At 34.7% G+C, this 22,091-nt stretch overlaps 1 protein-coding gene across 1 annotated transcript in view; it reads left to right on the forward strand.

The window, feature by feature from the left end:
- Nucleotides 1–21,802, forward strand: part of LOC121385842 (DNA polymerase epsilon catalytic subunit A-like) — a 55,526-nt gene extending 33,724 nt beyond the window's left edge. The window contains exons 34-55 of the mRNA XM_041516634.1: nucleotides 467–605; nucleotides 1,101–1,207; nucleotides 2,417–2,545; nucleotides 2,941–3,107; nucleotides 4,474–4,546; nucleotides 5,214–5,301; nucleotides 5,772–5,947; nucleotides 6,389–6,503; nucleotides 7,786–7,934; nucleotides 9,467–9,556; nucleotides 10,201–10,285; nucleotides 11,081–11,284; nucleotides 11,968–12,102; nucleotides 12,788–12,859; nucleotides 13,667–13,780; nucleotides 14,878–14,966; nucleotides 15,530–15,668; nucleotides 15,809–15,943; nucleotides 16,459–16,535; nucleotides 17,906–18,038; nucleotides 18,850–18,959; nucleotides 19,828–21,802. Coding sequence (XP_041372568.1) covers nucleotides 467–605; nucleotides 1,101–1,207; nucleotides 2,417–2,545; nucleotides 2,941–3,107; nucleotides 4,474–4,546; nucleotides 5,214–5,301; nucleotides 5,772–5,947; nucleotides 6,389–6,503; nucleotides 7,786–7,934; nucleotides 9,467–9,556; nucleotides 10,201–10,285; nucleotides 11,081–11,284; nucleotides 11,968–12,102; nucleotides 12,788–12,859; nucleotides 13,667–13,780; nucleotides 14,878–14,966; nucleotides 15,530–15,668; nucleotides 15,809–15,943; nucleotides 16,459–16,535; nucleotides 17,906–18,038; nucleotides 18,850–18,959; nucleotides 19,828–19,900 — 2,599 coding nt within the window. The 3' untranslated portion in view covers nucleotides 19,901–21,802. The remainder of the gene's footprint in view (nucleotides 1–466; nucleotides 606–1,100; nucleotides 1,208–2,416; nucleotides 2,546–2,940; nucleotides 3,108–4,473; nucleotides 4,547–5,213; nucleotides 5,302–5,771; nucleotides 5,948–6,388; nucleotides 6,504–7,785; nucleotides 7,935–9,466; nucleotides 9,557–10,200; nucleotides 10,286–11,080; nucleotides 11,285–11,967; nucleotides 12,103–12,787; nucleotides 12,860–13,666; nucleotides 13,781–14,877; nucleotides 14,967–15,529; nucleotides 15,669–15,808; nucleotides 15,944–16,458; nucleotides 16,536–17,905; nucleotides 18,039–18,849; nucleotides 18,960–19,827) is intronic.
- Nucleotides 21,803–22,091: the final 289 nt, after the last annotated feature.

Genomic DNA, 22,091 nt, shown 5'->3' on the forward strand with positions numbered 1-22,091 from the left:
GTCATTGTGTGTGGGTGGGATGTAGCCCAGTGGTAAAGCTCACGCTTGATGCGCAGTTGGTCTAGGATCGATCCCCGTCAGTGGAATGCACAGTTGGTCTAAGATTGATCCCCGTCGATGGCCACATTGGGCTATTTCTAGTTCCAACCAGTGCACCATGACTGGTATATCAAAGGCCGTGGTATGTGCTGTCCTGTCAGTGGTGCAGGATGCATATAAAAGATCCCTTGCTGCTAATCGAAAAGAGTAGCCCATGAAGTGGTGACAGCGGGTTTCCTCTCTCAATATCTGTGGTCCTTAACCATATGTCCGATGCCATATAACCGGAAATAAAATGTCGTTAAAAAAAAAAAAATCTCATACGCTTCTTTAAATAATTATTTTTATATCTTATACATTATGTTTTATTACATTTATGTACAATATGCTTAATGTTCTTTTTCATCTGTGAAAATAATTTTTTCAGTGACATCAACGCCGACCTGTCATCACCTGACATCGAGGGAGTGTACGAGACCCAGGTTCCGCTGCTGTTCCGCACTCTTGTACGTCTCGGCTGTCTCACCACTGTCAACAGAGAGTTCGCAAACGCCATGGCGGGAAAGGTAGGCAGGGCTCAAACTTAAGCATTTGCAATTTTTAAAAGAATTTTCAGCCTGCCTATAGCAATTGTTTTTAAAAGTGACATTTGCAGCAAATAAACCTGACTGAAAAGCTATTTTGTTATAAGTAGACATCTTTTAAATGTGCAAATGTTAAATATTGGCAGATAATGTACACCAGGTGTATACATTTCGCCATTGTTGAGGGGTTTTACCGACAGCACAAAAGTGACAGGAATAGGTTTGTCCTCTCTTCTGTCCCACACCATATACCAGTAGCTGTAAATATAAATATGTTCAGTGTTTCTTCCTTCTTTCAAAACCTTTGCAACATTTTATGGATATTTTGACTGATGTCATTTTCACATCTGTTCACTGAATTTTTATTAATTTAATGATATTATTACATAAAGTATTGTTGTTGTTTTTAATTAGTGATTGTTTTTCATATTTCATTTTAAATTAAAATTCCACCAATATTTGTTTTGTTTATTTTAGGAAACGGACACATTTGAGCTTGAGAATCTTGAATTCCGAACAATGGCGCAGTTCTCTTACCTTGATCCTGGTTCCATGAAACATCTCTACCTCTATCACCACATATGGTAGTACTCTACTTTAAATAAGGAACAAAAGATTTTTCTGTCATTATTTAAGGGGCGAGACGTAGCCCAGTGGTAAAGCGTTTGTGTGATGCATGGTTGGTTTAGGATCGATCCCCATCGGTGGACCCATTGGGCTATTTTTCGTTCCAGCCAGTGCTCCACAACTTGTGTAACAAAGGCCGTGGGATGTGCTATCCTGTCTGTGGGATGGTGCATATAAAAGACCCCTTGCTGCTAATCGAAAAGAGTAGCCCATGAAGTGGCGACAACAGGTTTCTTCTCTCAATATCTATGTAGTCCTTAACCATATGTCTGACGCCATATAACCGTAAATAAAATGTGTTGAGTGCGTCATTAAATAATACATTTCCTTCCTTCTGTCATTATTTACAGCATTATTCATTTATTTCTGAGACATTAATCGTATATTTTTGCAAAATATATACTAATCATAGCTACTGTTGTTGCATTTATACATATTTGATGGTAATAAATTTGTGTAATATATATAGAAATGTCTTCTCAGATTGCTTGTTTTAACTTTTAGACTACTGGATTAATTTTTGACAAAAACCATGTTGAGTGGGTACAAGTTTATAATTTTTACTCACATATATTCACTTAAATGTTTTATAAAGACATAAAATAAAGTTTATATTTGAATTGATAAGTATTATATTTTTGTGGGTTTTTCTAATTTTTATGATATTTTAGATCGGTTAATGTTGATTAAAAAAAGTTGCATTTACTAATGGGCATTTGTGGCCAGCTGTCCAGTATTTATGTCTATTATTCCCAATAGCAGTGGTTTGCTGACCAGAATTAAAAAAAAAAATGAGCTACAATTCATAACACAATATTTGGTGATTTTCGTTGTTAGTAAAATGATCAAATTTATTATCAAATTAGCTGTCACAATCAACTATCGATCCCTGAATATGACCGCGGCATGCTACCATTGTTATGAATTGGGGAATGCACTGTATACTGTGTACAGTATAACTTCAGAAGGTTACGGTCATCACATGACGGAGAAGAGCCACTGATTGGCTGTTGGGACATTCAGACCAGTCCATTGTTAAAGGGGGAAAATATACTACGGTTGAGAGGTCGGGCTAAGTATTAATGAAAAAAGATAACTGAAAAGTTTTTCATTAAAATTTATTCTACTTGGGTCTGTTTTATGTTTTTTACTTCTTTTTTTTTCAGTGGAAGCAAAATAATGTTTGGTCTGTTTATGCCAATGTCAAAGAAGGCGACCATCTTTGTTGTGGACACTGTGCGTAGTGACCAGATGCCAAATCTTACCACTCTCTACAACACAGAGAGAAACGCAAAGTAAGATTTTTGTCATTGTGGCAAAGAATATTTGTTTAACTTATTTCATGATAAACGGCCATTTCATACATTTTGTCCTACCTGGAACACTGTTTATTGCAAATAATTTAAAATCTTAATCTATGATTCAAACTTGTGACATTTATTAATGAGATATGCTCACTGTTTCGTATTACAGAGTTGCTAAAGGTTCTGAATGAATGAATGAATGAAAGAATGAATGAATGAATGAATGAATGACTGAATGAATGAATGAATGAATGAATGATTAACGACATCCCAGCACAAAAATACATATCGGCTATTGGGTGTCAGAAAGGTAACCAAAAGGTTCTGATGCAGACCACTACAGATTGTACACAGTAATGAGAAATATTCACTGTTTAATATTACAGAGTTGCCAAAGGTTCCGATGAAGACCTGCTGCCCCCTGGTGGCCACACGTTTGAGTCAAAGCTCGAGAAGGATGTAAAACAAGTCTACCGCATGATTCAGCGTCTGCTCTCTGCATACAAGGATGAGAAAAGAGGACCAACGTTTATTGCAATACAGTCTCCACAGGGTAATTGAATTCACTGAAATACTGTCAGTTTTTCAGGGCTCGAAACTCGCCAAAAAATATGGTGGCCCCAAAATAATGGATGTTGGCAAATTATGGTAAGCGAACCACAAACCACGAGCAAGATTTTAATGTGGAATAAATAGATCTAAAGTAGATAGCTCAAATAATAGTATTATTTGGACGACTAATGCCATTATTTTTTTAATATTCAGGTCGCCCAAACAGGACATCGGTGGCACTTGGCGACCTGGCCACAGGCTGTTTCGAGCCCTGGTTTTTGCGTGTAGCTCCATTTTTTGACTATAAGTTCCAGGCTACATATTTTCAATGCTATCTTTGTGCTACGATATCATAAAACCATGAATTTATTATTTTTTATCTTATTATCAGGCTCTAATCTAGAATTGAAAAAGTATGAGAAGTGACTTCTCCCTTCCCAGAAATAGGCGAAGTGAACATTTAATATGATTTATCGGTACATTTCGTAACATTTCGCCAGTTTCCGCGTTTAATTGGAAAAATTCCGAATTTTACACTGTTCTAATCGTAATAATATTTTGATATAAAATACTACTTCCGGTAAACAGTTGTATGTTTCCTTAAAAATGTGATATTATTAAGTAGTGCTGTTATGCTAAAATTAAGTATTAATTAGAATTTTCTGGCATTGAATGTGGCCGAGGATTAACAACGCTTGACTGGTCACAGCACATGGCGTGACATGCGTTACTTTGAAAAACAATAGCCCGGTTTACGGGTGTATCTAAAGAATGTCAGTATTAGACTACGACATGTATTTAATCTCTTCATAACAGAAGCTGGCATGAGTATTAACATTTGTTGGTTGATTTTGAAAACAAATTGAACATGGTAAAACATTATTTCATCAAATCAATCATACATAACGGTACACGTGCTCAGAAACCATTTCCGGTTCACGACTACTCAAGGGTATAGATTGGTACCAGAGTAAAAACTCTGTCCGACATACGGCGACAAAGTGCCAAGTGATCTATAACAATAAACAAGTCGGGGTCTTGACATCTGTTATATGATTTTGTTTTTGAAATCGGATTAGGTCCAGAAGAATAGCAACTTCAACTTCTCACTACTCGGTGATTTGAGCTCATTTCGCCAGCAAGATTAGGGCCTGGACTACATCATCATTTTATCAAACACCATAGCCTACAACAGTTTTACGATATCGTAGCACTAAAACCAACATAACTTAAAACATTTTGACCCTGGTTAATAGCTTGTTTCAGGGTTGTACGCGTGGATGTTAATATTAATGCCACTAAAAAAAAATAGACAATTAAATTAAACTAACTGAATGCACATTTAAAAATCTGTTATTTTATTTTAGATTTCCAACATCTGACCTCAGTGATGCCTGGCCTGAATGACTTCCCTTTGGTTCCGATACATATAACTGACAGGTATTTCGCAGTAACGTATAGCAATACATGTTTCAATCCATGTCATATCAACCAGTTAATAATTTAAATCACTGAAATCACATAAAATGTATGAGATTATATATGTTTTCATGCCACAAACTAGTTATATAAAAATTGGGTTATTTCTCGTTCCAGCCAGTGCACCATGACTGGCATATCAAAGGCTGTGATATGTGCTATCCTGTTTGTGGGATGGTTCATATAAAAGATCCCTTGCTACTAATGGAAAAATGTAGCGGGTTTCCTCTCTATGACTGTGTCAAAATGACCATATGTTTGACATCCAATAGCCGATGATTAACAAAATCAATGTGCTCTAGTGATGTCGTTAAACAAAACAAACTTTCTTCTCTTTTTTTGTTATATAAAAATAAAATATTGAACATTTATCTGGGTTGTTGGGATTTTTAAATTTTTAAATTTTTTGTATTAAATTTGTTTTGTATATTGTTAAAAGTAATAAAAAATTTTTTCTTAAAAATAAGAAAGGCTAGAATAGTTTTAAGTTAAGATTTTTAACCTTCATTTTCAAATTGTAATTGCAAATTATTTATATGCATGTATCATACCATGACATTCAAATATATATACACATGTTCTAAATGAAACATTAATTTGATACTTTGTCTATTTTGTGATATTGCAGAGACAATCTGTACAGTGTGCTAGACTGGCAAAGAGTTGGATGTCGCAGGATGCTACAACACTACCTAAATGTGGACATCATTCTGCAGGTAACCAGTTACTACATCATCTGAATTTTCTGTTTGGATTTTAAATCTTTTAACAAATGGGGGAAAAATGTAGTTTATTGCTGATTTTTTTTTTATAATTTGTTAAGATTTCAAAATATTTGTCTGATGAACACTATCAGACTATCCTTATTATTTATGTTCCTAAGTAGCTATTCACGAAATGGTTTTCTTTGTTTTTAAATTGTTTATACCTTTGATACAGTGGAAGATTCTAGCCAATGACTGATATTTAGTTAGGTCCATTTAACAAGGAGTGGGTGGGGTGCCAACAAAGACAGGTCAGGTTAGATATTTATGATTTTTTTTAACTATTGACTGATGTTCAGACTGGTCCATTCAACAAGGAGGTGGGATACAACTAATGAGAGGTCAGGTTAGGTATTCATAAAAAAAAAAAACATTCTTCATTTTGAAATTGTTTATACCGTCTCTGATTTACTTGAACTTAGGCGATGATGGAGCAGTGCCGGTATCTGCACATACCAATAGGGAACATGCCCAAGGACATCACTCTGTTCGGATGTGACCTGCTGTTTGCTCGACATCTACACAAGTACAACCACCTGCTGTGGTGCTCTCCCACAGAGCGGCCAGATTTAGGAGGGAAAGAAGCAGACGACAATAGGTAGGCCTATTCTATTTTGGGTTTTGGTTCATAGCTTTTAAGACTTAAAAAAGAAAATGTACTTTTGTCTAACTATGAAATATTTAATGTTATCTGTAAGCTGCCTGTGTTTAGTATTCAAGAATTTTTTTTGAATTTTAATTAGGTTTAATTTTCAGTCATCAAATAATTCACTTTAGTGACTGATAGCTCAAATTTGTTTTCAAATGGATTTTTGTCATTGAAGAGTGTTTTTACAAAACTTGTTAAGTTCATGGAATGTCAGTTGGGGGAGGGGGGGGGATAAACCAATGTTTTATGTTCAAATAATTATAACTTCATGTACAATTCAGTTAAAAATAAAAAATTTCAGAGATAAATATGAAATAAACTGTCTTAACCTTAATGTAGGTTGTGTTCTCCCTATGGATATTGTTTAGAAAGTAATAATCATAATTTCAGATTGAGCATGGAGCTTGAAGAGAGCTTGACAGTTGAACTCAACAACTCTGGTAGCTACACTACTGTATGTGTGGAGCTTGACATAGCCAGCTTGGCTGTGAACACCATTATAGAGGTACACTAGTAAAAAGTCTGTGTGTTAATATCTAAAATAATAGTTTAGTACATTCTCTGTGGGAAGCAATAGAAGAATGGATAAGAAATGAAACGGGAATTAACATTACTCTAAGCTCTCTCTCTCTCTCTCTCTCTCTCTCTCTCTCTCTCTCTCTCTCTCTCTCTCTCTCTCTCTCTCTCTCTCTCTCTCTCTCTCTCTCTCTCTCTCTCTCTCTCTCTCTCTCCCTCCCTCCCTCCCTCCCTCCCTCTTTCGCCCTTTCCGTCTTATAAATATCATAGAAAGCATTAACATATTCATATAGCATATTTTGTTTAGATACTATTGTTTAAATATGTACTTTGTAATGCAGTGACCACGGCTCCCCAACCTGTTCACTGCCTATGTTCTGGGGGCAATAAATTTTTTTTTTTTTTTTAAACCCAAAAAAACAAAAAATGTACAATAAAAGTACAATTATTACAGGCCTTGAATTTTGCAAATTAGAGGGCAAGGCCATTTGGCATAGACTAATGGTGATTTTTTTTTATAGCGTTATGACCAGAGGCAAGCTTCAACAAATGTCATAACAGTACCTATTCAAAATAAAGAAGAGTGAACTGTTTCATGTTTTCTTAGAAAACAACTTTCAGGAGTATGATGACCCATTAGTAACATGCAAACTAAGGCATGTCTAATGTTCAGGACATTGTGGCATGTAATTCAGTTTAGATTTCCAATAGACAATTAAAATTAGTATGTGGTTCCTCTTCTCAATACATTAAATGTCACATTTCTTTTCAAACATTTTTTAACATTAAATATTAAATTAAATATGGGAAAACTGAAAATAGAGTTTTGTAATTAACAACTTTTTAACCAGGTTAAAGATCAAAGTTGGTGCATAATTTAAGTATAACAAAGTTCTAGATTATTATAGTTACACTCATCACTATCAGATTTGGTTTTTGTCTTAAGACAAAAGTATTAAATGTGTGATTATTCTTCAGTCGGATTTCTCGCTCCAGCCAGTGCACCATGACTGGTACATCAAAGGCTGTGGTATGTGCTGTCCTGTCTATGGGATGGTGCTGCTGCTAATCGAAAAGAGTAGTCCATGAAGTGGCAACAGTGGGTTTTCCTCCCTCAATATCTGTGTGGTCCTTAACCATATGTCTGATGCCATAGAACCGTAAATAAAATGTGTTGAGTGCATCGTTAAATCATTTCTTTCTTTCTTTCCATATAACCATAAATAAAATGTGTTGAGTGCATCATTAAATAAACCATTTCCTTCCTTCAGTCGGCCCACGTGAATGACCAGGAGGGCGCTAGTGCTGTGAGTTTCGACACCATGCCACAGACGTCCCTCGAAGAGATGGTTCAAGGTCAGGGCGCGGCCACGATGCTGGCCAGCTACGATGAAACAGCTCTCTGTTCTACAACATTCAGGTATGGAGGTTTTTAAAGGGACAGACCCTAGTTTCAGCCCATGAAAATTAACACTAAGTTTAGTTAATCTACAAACCTGTAACACATTTGAATATAGCTACAACTGAGTGAAACATGAGTCTGTGATCTTGAAATGGTGAAATATCCTCTAAAAATAGACTAAAACTCGACTCCATAACTGTTACTTTTCAGACGCATGTGCGTTTTTAAAAATATAACAAATGCATTTTGTGATATTAAAAACACCAGGATGACCAAAAACACTTCGAATGTACAGAAATGGATAATCTAAACGATAAAATCTAAGTAAAGTATGATTTCAGTTATCAAAAACGGCTCTAATAGTAAAAAATATTCCTTAGTATTTAACCTTTAGACTACGTTGAGTGGATACAAGTTTATAATTTTTACTCACATATATTCACTTAAATGTTTTATAAATACATGAAATAAAGTTCATATATGAATCGGTAAGTATTATTTTCTTGTCTTTTTTTGTAATTTTTATTATTTTAGATCGGCTAATGGTGATTAAAATTAGGCAAAAAATAAAAAAAGTTGCGTTTACTTACGGGCATTTGTGGCCAGCTGTCCAGTATTTATGTCCATTATTCCCGATAACAGTGGGGTTTTTTTACCAGAATTTGTTTTTAAACCCAAACTACAATTCATATTGCAATATTTGGTAATTTTCGTTGTTGGTAAAACGATTAAATTTATTATCAAATTAGCTGTCACAATCAGCTATTGATCCCTGAAAATGACCGCGATGTGCCGCCATTGTTGTCAAGCAAAAATACTTGCCGAAAACCACTTTTTGAACTCAAAAGTTCAAGGTATTTTCATTTGAAAAAATCAAAACAAAAGCCACCATTTTGAAAAAATATCTTTTTTCTTTAATTATATTTCCGTTTCCGGTGAGTGTCATGTGCAAAACGGTGGGAAATATGAATTGGGGAATGCACAGTATACAGTGTACAGTATATCGACTGACGTGACGTCGGGCGAGATATCTCGTCTGCAGTACTCGGACGGTTAAAAACTAGGGTATGTCCCTTTAAAATGTTTTAATAATATTAGAGTTTTATGTAATCTGAATACCTGTAACTAGTATATTTTGTCATTATGCGAAGACAAAAAAAAGCCTATTATTTAGATGACAGCTGAATAAATAATAATTTTAAAAAAAACATCGCCTAGGCTCCATTACGTCCATTCTCTTCATACATTTGGAATCCAGCCATCATATTTCCCATGGAATACAAGCCATCTTAGTTCTACAATACTGTAAAATCATTGTAAGCTATGATGTTACAACGACCTTCCATAGCCTAATGGTTTTACAATATCTTAGCCCTAAGATAGTTTCAAAAAATGGATCCAGTGTAATTGACTAGGAAAAAATTAAAGAAAGGCACTGATTTAGACAGGTAACAACTTTGTTAGAGGTTACAACTTAAGCTAATTTGACTAATTTGTACTAGATTGAAAAAACAATAATAAAAAATTATTATATATATATTTTATCTTAGGATCTTGAAGAGTGTGGTCCACAGCTGGGTGCGGGAGGTCACCACATACGGAAATGTGTTCGCCGACAATCAGATTATTCATTTCTACAGGTTAGAATTGTCTGTTCAGTATTAGCTGCCTCTGAAGACACTTAAGTGTTCCAAAATATTTTAAAAATTGGATGGTGGGTTTAATGTTATTTACTAGATGTATCTGCAGTAGTTTCTTTGAATCAGGATATTAAACAAAAAACATGCCCGAGAAAGGATAATGTTCTGCACTTTAAAAATAATACAATAAAATTAACATACAAGATGTCTGGGCACCTGTGCTGGGATATGTGCATTTGTTTAAAATGTTTATTCTAAATTTTAATTTTATCTATCTGTAATATGTGAATTTTCTTTTGGTACAGTTCTTAACACTGTTTTATTTAACTCTTAGAATTTTTATATTGATGATCATCACTTCATTTTTGCATTTACCTTAGCTGATGCATTTTCGTGCTGGGGTGTCGTTACACATTCTGTCAGTCAGTCAGTCAGTCATACATTCAGTCCATTCAGTCAGTCAGTCAGTCAGTAATTTTTCACTCATTCATTCATTCATTTTTGTTTAAAATGTATTATATTTACCATAGTGATTTAGAGATCCCAAACCTGACATTGTAACAGTTATGACTTGTGATCTGGAGAACATTTTAAAATTAAATAATGAAAATTTACCCGTTACCACGTTGTTTTGTTTATTCTAGATGGATTCGGTCTCCCTCTGCGTTACTGTACGACCCAGCGCTTCGTCGCATGCTACACAACATGATGAAGAAACTGTTCATGCAGGTAGTTTATTACAAGAGTCTGTGTGCTGTCTGACATGAAATGAGGTGCTAGTTGGCAAGGTTTGACAAATCCACTAGTCCTTGGTCCCGGCTAATTAATTTCTGGTCTGGGATAGTGGAAATTAACAACTGTATTACTTTAATGCAGAGAGCATTTGCCTAACCTTCTGTGAGGGCTAGTGACTTTAACCATTTGTTAAACACTGCAGTTGCATTTAACACACTAGACTGTGATCATTTATTATTGAGGCATGGTATTTTTTTAGTAAAATTGTTGAATTTCACAAATAGCAAAAACTTTTTAAAAAAAGAAAAGACAATGATTGTTCGGAATTTTTCACAATGTATATTTAAATGGTTAGTTTGAACTGATTGATCCAATTTTTTCATGTAATTTTCCTCACTAATATTACCAACTGTTTCAATAAATTAGTTTATTTATATAACAAATACAACTTCTGTTAAACATAGCTCTGTAATACCATCCATTTGTTTCAAATTTTGTACGTAATAACTTCCTTAAAGAAATTAGGCTGAATTTACGAAGCCTGTTTTTTTAAAATGCAGATGTTTAAGAATTGTAAATGTATGTAGTTACATGCATATAAAACTTAAACAGTCTTTATAACTTCGGCCCATTGAGATTAACTATTGTCTATGGCAAGTATATTCCAATAGACAATCATGTCTTCCATGTACATAAGTTATGTTTTTGTTTTGTTGAATTCAGGAAATTTGACTCAACAATTGTCTTTGCAAATTTTTACCACTGTTCAACTTACTTTTTTCATGTTAGATCATCGCTGAATTCAAGCGGCTTGGTTCGACGATCGTCTACGCCAACTTCAACCGCATCATCCTGTGTACGAAGAAGCGGCGTCTGGTGGACGCGATGGCGTACGTGGAGTACATCACGAACAGCATCCGGTCGCGGGAACTCTTCCACCTCGTCGACATGACCTACGAACAGTGCTGGGAGATGCTTATGTGGCTGGACCCAGTTAGTATTCAGAGATATTAAACAAATTACCAGTCACTATTAGATTTATGTCAGAGATGCTCATGTGGCTAGACCCAGTTAGTATATAGAGGTATTAAATAAGTTACCAGTCACTATCAGATTTATGTCAGAGATGCTCATGTGGCTTGACCCAGTTAGTATACAGAGATATTAAATATGATACCAGTCACTATCAGATTTATGTCAGAGATGCTCATGTGGCTCGACCCAGTTAGTATACAGAGATATTAGCACTGAAACTTGTCTAAACTGGACCCTGACCAAACTGGAATCCTGTCAAAACCAGCCAAGTTTCACAATCCTGAATTTACTAAATTCTAAAACGCTACCCTCTAAACACTGGATCCTGTCTAAGTCAGATAAATATTAGATGCCTGGCTTGATCTGGTTTCACTATAGTATAATAATATAATAATTTAGTTACTCAATATTTTTAAGGCAAGTATCATATATCTAAGAGAGATATATATAGAGGATACTCCCCAAGTGTCTTGTGATATCATAATTTATAAACATGAGTTGATAAAAACATGAAATCCGAGTGACGTAACAAAAGGAAACGATATCTCCTAGGAGAATATCACAGGAGATATTGCAAATTATAATGCCAGCAATATCTCCTACAAAAGCCTTTAATGGATGATAATTTTGTTTTCTCGCAGGCAAACCATGGTGGTGTGAAGGGAAAGCTGCCATCAGTGACGGATTCAGCAGAAAACAAAGATTCTGATGACGAGGACAGCGAGATGACTGAAGACAAGGAAGAACAAACTAATTCAGCAGATACTGAAGACGAGGTCAGGTTATTTAGACAGATGAGTAAATAGAGAAAGTTAGGAAAAAATACCTCGGTCATCAAAGAGAAAAATGTATGGTGAAGTTTAGAACAGTTTTGTCATGGAAAAGTTAAAATCTTTTACAGTAATTTAGTTTTCTTTTCAACTTAAAACCCATTGGGGTATTTCTCATTCTAGCCAGTGCACCACGACTGGTATATCAAGACCATGGTATGTGCTATCCTGTGTGTGGGATGGTGCATATAGAAGATCCTGTGCTACTGACTGTTTCCTCTTTAAGATAATGTCATAAAATCTTATTAAATGTTAGACATCCAATTGCCGACGATTAATAAATCAATTTGCTCTAGTGGTATTATTAAACAACAAAAAAAACTTTAAGTACAGAACGGATTGTTAGTCATAGAAAGGTTAACATATTTTATAGAAATTTAGTTTTCTTTTCAACTTAACCTCACCTCAAACCAATGGCATTTCCCCGCTTCAACAGACCTGGTCTGAAAAGAAAAAAACAATTCAAATTTAATACATTTTTGTTAATTGAAACTGATAATTGGACAGGTATAATGCATTGTTTTTGTGTAACCTATCGGATGCATTTATGTTTTAAAAACATTGAAACTGATATAAGTGTAATGTTTTTAATAACTGTAAAAAAAAACCGGATATATAATTTGTCTTTCAGCCTGAGATCGAGATGAACTGGAACATGATGTCATTCCTCCCGGAAGCTGCAGCTTGTCAAACCAACTTCAATGTAAGTAGTTCAACTTTAGCATTGTTTAACCCTTGAATTTAACTTCATTTGTCTCAGTCAAATAACACTTTGCTTGTGAAGAAACAGTTAATTCCATGTGCCATTCTGTGAAATAATTTTACATGGTCTTTCTTGAATTGTAACATGATAATTACAAATGTAAAATTTTATTCCCTGCAACATAAAGACTAAAATTCCAATCTCACATTGCTTCAAAACTTCAAGTAAGATTAGAGTTAGTTCTGTGTTTAACATTCATGACATACTGTTGTTTTACATACAATTTAATATCTATGCTCTTCAATAAAAGTAGGAGAACTCTAATAAGAATTTACAATTGCAAAAATTGTAAGGTATATTAGCTGTGAGGAATGGTTTTATGATAATAGTGAATTAATTGGGCAAACATTACAACGGTAGTTCAGTATTACAGTAGGTTTTATGACCACCAAAGATCTTGAAAGAAATTTGTAAGTTGATGTTTTTTATCAGTAAATTGCAAATTCAAACAATAAAAATAACTGAAAACAAAACAATAACAACTGTATGATCAACAGAATGAAAAAGATTTACAGAAATAATGTTCCACAGTGACCTTCCTGGAAATGGTCAAAATTGAGAATGACACTCCATGCACGTGTACGGGGCAACTGCCTGATGCATGTGCAAACTATGGAATGTGTTTTGGTGTGTTGATAAACAGACCTGAATGTTCTTACTAAAATATTTCAGGTTCCCCTACTTTTTTTGAAGAGTATATTATAAAGCATATTTATATGTATATTTGGAAATGTCTGCATATTTCAGTTGATTGTCGCTGGCTACATTCTGTCCATGTACAACCACATAATAGAAGAACAGCAGCGAGTTCAGCCCGGAAACACACCTGTCCGTCGCCGTGGAGACAGCAGCCAGTCACAGGTATGTTATAAGCATGTGAGAAAGGGGGCAGAGATCTTACACTGACCTGAGACATTTTTACCATGTATTTCTATCAATCTACCCTCTAAATTAGTTGTAATCCATGGGACCGGCCTCGGTGGCGTAGTGGTTAGGCCATCGGTCTACAGGCTGGTAGGTACTGGGTTCAGATCCTAGTTGAGGCATGGGAATTTTAATCCAGATACGGACTCCAAACCCTGAGTGAGTGCTCCACAAGGCTCAATGGGTAGGTGTAAACCACTTGCACCGACCAGTGATCCATAACTGGTTCAACAAAGGCCATGGTTTGTGCTATCCTGCCTGTGGGAAGCGCAAATAAAAGATCCCTTGCTGCTAATCGGAAAGAGTAGCCCATATAGTGGCGACAGCGGGTTTCCTCTCAAAATCTGTGTGGTCCTTAACCATATGTCTGATGCCACATAACCGTAAATAAAATGTGTTGAGTGCGTCGTTAAATAAAACATTTCTTTCTTGTAATCCATGGAAAAATGTGTTGTTATCCAAATTCAAGCATGTTATGCCATCAATTGTCATAAAATATGAGTTCTGATGTCAGTCGCCCATACTTGGTGTATTTAGAAATTGTTTATCCAAAGGGCTAGCTCTGTGCAGAAGCTGGCTAATTTAGTCCAGTGGAAAAGAAAGGGTGCTTCTAAAGTGGACTTTAGTTTGTGACTTTAACCGTCAGATTTAAATAATTTAGGTAATTTTTTTATCTCGGTCTGTAAGAATTCTAGTATCCCGGTGTAACAGTCCAAAATATACCCCCCCCACCAAACTATACCCGGGGTTAAAATGGGCTAGCCTGTTTTATACTCCTAACCCTAACCCTAAACATAACCCTCATTTTTTATTACTAACCTGTATACAAAATAAATAAATAAATAAATAAATAATAATAATAAACACTTTAAAAGAAAAGCAACTATTGCTTTCATAAAAGAGGTATATGCTGGGCTAGCCTGTTTTATACCCCGGGGTATATTCTGGGCTAGTACAGTTGATATCCCAGGTATAGTTTGTCGAGGGTGGGTATATTTTGGGCTATTACACCGGATCCTGTTTCTGTTTTACAGCAGCCAGCAGTAGACTCATCGGCCACTCCATCCACGGTGTCATTTGCTCAGGAGTTAGTTCAGGGAGAGTTGGCACAGCAGATGTTTGCGTAAGTTATTAATAACTCACTTAGGGCTGTTCCAGAATTGATCACATAGGGGGTGGGGAAGGGGGAGGCATAAAATTAAAAGCTACGATTCCTCTAAGTTTAAAGTCCATGATTTCTACATAACCTACAGATAGTTTATGGTCAGTTTAGCTTAAGAATTGATCAAATGACGGAGATTGGAACAACACCTTTACACATTTTTAAAACTACAACTGTTTGGTGTTTACACAAAATGTCATCATATGGTCTAGAGTATAAAGGAGAAAACTTGCTGCTGCCACATAGGCTGCTCCTATTATAAAGCAGCAAGGGATCTTTTATATATACGTTTCCATAAGACAAGAAACTTCATACCATGTTCGCAGAATAAAACTGGTATCCTATATCATTAACCCATGGTGTTGCCAGTTACATATCCCCCACCCCCCCACCTTTTATACTTGCCTGTTGTCCCATAATATGTTTTTAAAAAAACCTAGTGTGGGTCCACCGTCCCCATACTACATATATAAAATTGTGGATATGACCGTCATTAACTGTGCATTCTCTTCAACGTCCCACAGCTTGACACAGAAGATTCAAAAGAAGTTGTCTGGGAACAGAAGTAACCATGGCAACCTGGCTGTCGAATTCCCACAGCTTCCTGGGTCTCATATACCACTTAACAATCCTGCTTTGGAGTTTGTCAAGTGTATTTGTAAGGTGAGTGAAATTGTCAGCATTTAAAGTACTGCTATGTTATGTTATTACCAAGGCAACAAAGTAATGCTGTGGTTTTAAGTTTTAATGTGCAATTGTATTATTTCCATGGCAACACAGTACTACTATGGTTTTTATTTCAGGTTTTAATGCTGGACAGTAATATCACAATACAAGTGACCAAGCTGAAGCGAGATCTACTCAAGCTGATTGGTGTCGGGGAGTTTGCAGCAGAAGCGCAGTTTGTCAATCCATGTCTCTCTTACGTCTTACCAGAGGTATGTTAATAGAATTTGTCACTGTTGTAAGGTATAGATAAAGAAATTCCAACCCCAAGGGACAAAGTTTGTCAATCCATGTCTGTCTTACGTCTTACCTGAGGTACATTGATAGAATATGTCGCTATTGTGAAGTTTAGATAAAGAAATTCCAATTCAAGGGACAATATGTTTTTTGTGAAGGTAATGCTTTATCTAGTATCGGACACATTTAGCTAGCCCCAAGCAAAAGCTGGCTTGTGGGCAAGGGAAAAAATCTATCACCATTGTTAGAGGCAATTCCAATCCGAAAGAAAATCGTCTCATACAAAAATAAATTGTGCTTTATTTTAAAATATTGTTTGTGTCTATTATTTTGTTTGGGGGTGAAAATATCCTGATTTTATCAAATGTTTTAAAGAATTATTATTTATACCTGTTTTATAATTAAAATCTTGCAGTAAAAGCCATGCCAAATTTTCTGGATTTTTGTTTTGATCCAAATACATTTTTGTTGTTTTTCTTTTTTTATTCAGGTCATCTGTAAAAGCTGTAATGCTGTCCGTGACCTTGACCTCTGCCGAGATCCTTACCTCAGCCAAGATGCTTCTGGGTAAGGCCATGTAATATTGCCTGATTTTCTAGTTATAATGATGTTCATAAATATTTTGATACTTACATTAATTTAATTGCTTTAAATAGTTTATTAGTCCGATCCAACCGGAGGGGACTGTAGGTTTCATCTCTATCCTGTCTGTCCGTCTGTCCATCCCACATATGTTTTCCGGATGTTTTTTGCAGGTTTTGGAATATTGAGCTGAAAATTTGTGTATAGCTTTATCATGTACTGTTACAGATCAAGTTTGACTTTCATGGTGATTTACCCATTTTTGACGGAGTTATGGCCCTTAATTTTAGGCAGTGTGAAAATTGGTTTTCTGGACTTCGTTTTTAGAAGGCCTTGAGATACTGAACAGAAATTTTGTATATAGCTTCACCATGTACTGTTACAGATGAAATTTAAATTTCATGGCAATTTACCCATTTTATGGCCCGTGAACTTGGTGATATAAAAAATAGTTTTCTGGACTTTTGTTTTGCAATACCTGAAAATATTGAGGTGAAATTTTGCATATAGCTTTATCATGTTCTGTTACTGATCAAGTTTAACTTTCATGGTGATTTACCCACTTTTCACAGATGTTTGGCTCTTGAATTTAGAGATAAGAAAAATTGTTGGGTCAGGTAGGGGACATGTATTGCTTTAGTAGTACTCTCAAAATGCTCGTTAAAAAGTGTTAAAAAGACAATTCATGCAATTCTATTTCTTAGTCTGTATCTTTATAAAAAATATATATATTTGGCTAACAAGGCTCATGTTCGAGAAAACTTTGGTTCCAACTTTATACAAACTTTATATGAGTTACTGGAATTACATTGGATGATGTCACTTCGAAATTGAATGTTATCCTTTGGTAAAATATAACAAAATATTGTCACTGTGGGAAAATGGATCTGTGTCTATTTTGTACAATAGTATTTGTGTTTGTAATTGTAAAAATTGTCTTTGAGTGGTGGGTATTTACTGATATAAATATTAGCAGTCTCAAATTTAGTATAAAAGTACATAAATATTGTTTGCAATTTTATACACCTTTTTTTACTGTTATACACAATAGAATCTTTCAAAAATTAAAGACATTTCTTATATGAAATAAATTCTAAAGTTGATTTTGTGTTTAGGTGCTTCTGTTCATGATGAATACTGGTGTTTGTTGCAAATTCTTCGAAGATTAAAGACATTTCTTATATAAAATAAATTCTTAATATTATACTCTGTTTAGGTGGTTCTGTTCATCGTGAGTGTAGGTGTTTGTTGCAGATTCTTCCAAGATTAAAGACATTTCTTATATGAAATTAATTCTCAACTTGATATTGTGTTTAGCCGGTTCTGTTGATAGTGAGTATTGGTGTTTGTTGCAGATCTCTGTGGGCGTGTGTCCAGTGTAAAGTGGAGTACGACATCACCGAGATAGAACAGAATCTTGTGGACACCGTGCAGCGCAAGTCAATGGCTTACATCTTACAAGATCTCAAGTGTCTAAAATGCAAAGGGGTTAGAATAAAACTCATTATAATTTCTATTCATTACAACAGTATTTTATATAAAAACCATTACTTCGTTACAATTTCCGTTTATTATAACAGTGGGGTTTTAAAAATAAAAACTATGACTTCATTACAGTTTCCATTTATTACAACAGTATTTTGTATGAAAACTATAACTTCTTTACATTTTCCGTTTATTATAACAGTGGGGGTTTTTAAAATAAAAAACATGACTTCATTACAATTTCCATTCATTACAAGAGTACTTTGTATGAAAACCATCACTTTATGACAATTTTTGTTCATTAGAACAGTGTTTTATATGTAAACTTTGAAGATGCAGTAAATTTCCATTGTCATTATACAAACCAAAAAGTTTATTTTGTTTAACAACACCTCTAGAGCACACTTATTACTTCATTATTAGCTACTGGGCAATGCATTATGGAAATTTATAACATTGATGTTTCATTGAACATGGGCCTCACATCTTTTACTAATCTTCTTTTCGTTCGCTTGTTGACTACACGTCGAGACTATGAACAATACTGTTCTCTGTAGATCACTTCTTGTGCCCTACAGCTTCTTCTGGAGAGTTGTTGTAATCGTCCAAGTAGTTTCCCTCAGCTGCTGTAGGTTTATGCAGTCTTGGATGACATGTTCGGTCATCTGCTCTGCTTCTCCACAGGAGTACATGGAAGAAGGTACCAGTCGGAACCTCTTATGCATATGCTGGTTCAGCCTGTTTCTGTTACTAATAAACAATTGGACAGATTTTCATGATGTAATAAATAATGGTGGACATTTTTTTTCTACAGATAAAAGACAACAACATGAAAAAATATTGTTCATGTGCTGGTGAATATGACAACACTGTTTCACTCGAGGATTTTGGTCAACAACTTCAAACATTTAAAGGAATTGCCAGGTTAGTATTTGAAGATATAGATGCATTTCCTATTTCTAACAACAGGCATATGGAGGGGTGTTTTGGGCGGATGTGTGGGGGGGGGGGGGGGGGTTGTGGATATTTTATGTATGAGTCAATGAATAATTATTATGTATTTGTAACATTGTATACATAATGATAGTAATTCAGAGAGAGCTTCAGTTTGAGTACTAGTTAAAACTTATTAGTATTTTAAATTTTTAATACAGTATTAGTATTATTTTAAATATATTATTAATTGACCGTCTAGTTCATAAAACATCCTAAGTCTATTTGATATTGATATTATTATTTTTTTCAACTTAACCTGACCTCTCACCAATGGCATTTCCCCCTATTTCAATGGACTGATCTAACAGCCAATGAAAGGCTTAAAATCTTAAATTAGACTGGTCTAACCATCCCAACAGCCAATGAAATGGCTTAAAATCTTCCATTAGACTGATCTGACCATCCCAACAGCCAATGAAATGGCTTAAAATCTTCCATTAGACTGATCTAACCATCCCAACAGCCAATGAAATGGCTTAAAATCTCCCATTAGCTCCCAACAGCCAATGAAATGGCTTAAAATCTTCCATTAGACTGATCTAACCATCCCAACATCCAATGATATGGCTTAAAATCTCCCAATGAGTCTTCTGTTCACTGTTCCAGTCATGTGACAGCATCTTTTTTCTTTCTCCTTTGCTCTTACGGTTCAGATATCTTTTTGTTAACTTGGGTTTTTTTTAATGTGGATTTTGTTTATGCTCATTTATGCTCATTTATTCTTGTTATTTATTTATTTATTAATGTATTTGCCTTAATTTGTGTTTGATATAAATAATATATTTTGTTATTGCAGCTTCTACAAGATGACATGGCTCTTGGAACGTGTTACATGGTTGATGAACATGAATCCAGTGTTGCTGCACTGATGAACTGCAAAATTTACATTTTCAATTAAAACTCTACACTTTACCATTTCCAGTCACAGATACTGCCAAATAATCTACAAAGAAAAAGTGCTACATAGTTCAAACATATGAATCATCTGTTGCCATGGTGAATTTCACGTTACGTCCAGTGTTGTTATGGCAATTAATTCAAATGGTAAATAATGTGGATCTTGTGTAGTCATGACGATACCTCCCGTTATTTTTTTTTTAAAATATATTTATAACTGTGTTTAAAATGTCGGGGACCAATTTCACAATACATTCTAAGTGTAGTATTGAACACAAACGCAAATCCACAAATAAAACACAGTTGATTTCATTAGAAACAGTACAACTGAAATAGATCAAAACATATATAAATCAGCTTTTTTTGGTCCATCTTCCATAGTTTTCTGTGTGAAATATATGCCAAAACATTTAAATGTATGACATGTGTAACTGCTAGTTACAATGTTTTGTGAAATTGGCTTCAGTTCTTTTTGGACATATTTCGTGGTTAGAAGTGTTAGTTGTATTGATGTTTCAGAGATGAATATTCTCACGATTGTCATGGAATGCCAGTATTTAACAGTACCAAAAACGTTTGTTTTCTTTGGTGAAAAGCTCTCGGCAAAAGTTGTTTCATGTCTAGTGTTTGCAAGAAAACGTGTTTTGTCTTTACTGTTTTACATGATGAGCATTAGCCTTCCTTTGTAAGTTGCAGATTCTATTAGACGATACTGCGACCAGCTAAGTGGGCTCAAACTTAACGACGGCACCAATGGCAATTGCCGTCATTGAGATATAAATTGCTGTAGATAGAGAGCATCACCAATGGTACTTTTGTGCCATCGGTAAAGCTCCCCAGCAATGGCAAAATGTATACACCTGGTTTACAGTAACTGCCAATATTTAACATTTGCACGTTTGAAATATGTTTACGTACAGCAAAATAACCTTTCAGTCATGTTTATTTGCTGCAAATATTACTTCAAAATTTTTTGCGATAGGCAGGTTCAAAATTGCTGTCGGTGGGCCATTTCACCCATGGCAAATCTTTTAAAAATTGTAGTGGGAGACAAATTCTAAAGTTCGAGCCCTGAGATATTGAACAACTCTGATGACACAATAAATCAGAAAGAAATTACTTTGTAGTATACTGTTTGAGATTTATATCACATGGTGAGATCAAATTAAGTAAACAGGTTAACTGCTTCTTGATGATGACTTACATATCAAACCGAAAAACATCCACTGAAATTAACATTGCTGATATATACAAGGAGTATTAACTGTAGTGCCAGTGCCATTGATAGCTTTCTGTTCAGAAAGGCAATATTATTTTATTAACTTGCCGGGTATTTGATAATATGCAAGAAATGGAAACTACAATTTATATATTTATAGGTACAATTTATATTTAAAGTTTATCCAAGTCGATTTCACTAATCTATGCATTGTCAAACAACCCGTTGTAAGATAAATAGTAATGGCAGTTCATTAAGTATTCTCCATAAAGAATATATCTGAGAGACATTTGTCGGACTAATTTGATTGATGACATATAAACTGATTACCATTGTACATGTAATATATGATATTAGCATACTTAAGCACCTTGTAAAATATTTGTTTTGTACAGAGCACAAAAATTCTAGCCTCATGTTGCACCACATAGATCTGCTGGATGCATTTATTAACTTCAGAACATGAAGTTCATTGATATTTTAGAGTTTAACAATTTCCACCGATATATTAAACTAATTGAAGTTTAGTTGTTGGTGAAATTACAAAAGCAATTATTTTTGTAACAGTTTCTATTAAGATATCATTTGTATATTTGTATAAAGAGTACATTCCATTAGGAATGGAATACCATAAATAAATATTTAAAATTACAAATAGTTTGTTTTCAGATTGTTTGTCTTTTTGTTGTGCCTTTACCAGGTAAAAATACATGATACAGATACTTCGACGGTTTAAAGTTTTGTTTTTGTTTCACGACACCACTAGAGCACATTGATTTATTAATGGTCAGCTATTGGATATCGAACATTTTGTGATTTTGACAGGAAACCTTAGAGAGGAAACCTGTTACATTTTTCCATTAGTTTATATGCACCATCTCACACAGGATAGCACATACCATTGATATATGTTGTGCACTGATTAACTTTGACAGTGTTAACTC

This window comes from Gigantopelta aegis, chromosome 2 (assembly GCF_016097555.1).
Source record: "Gigantopelta aegis isolate Gae_Host chromosome 2, Gae_host_genome, whole genome shotgun sequence".
Lineage (NCBI taxonomy): Eukaryota > Metazoa > Mollusca > Gastropoda > Neomphalida > Peltospiridae > Gigantopelta > Gigantopelta aegis.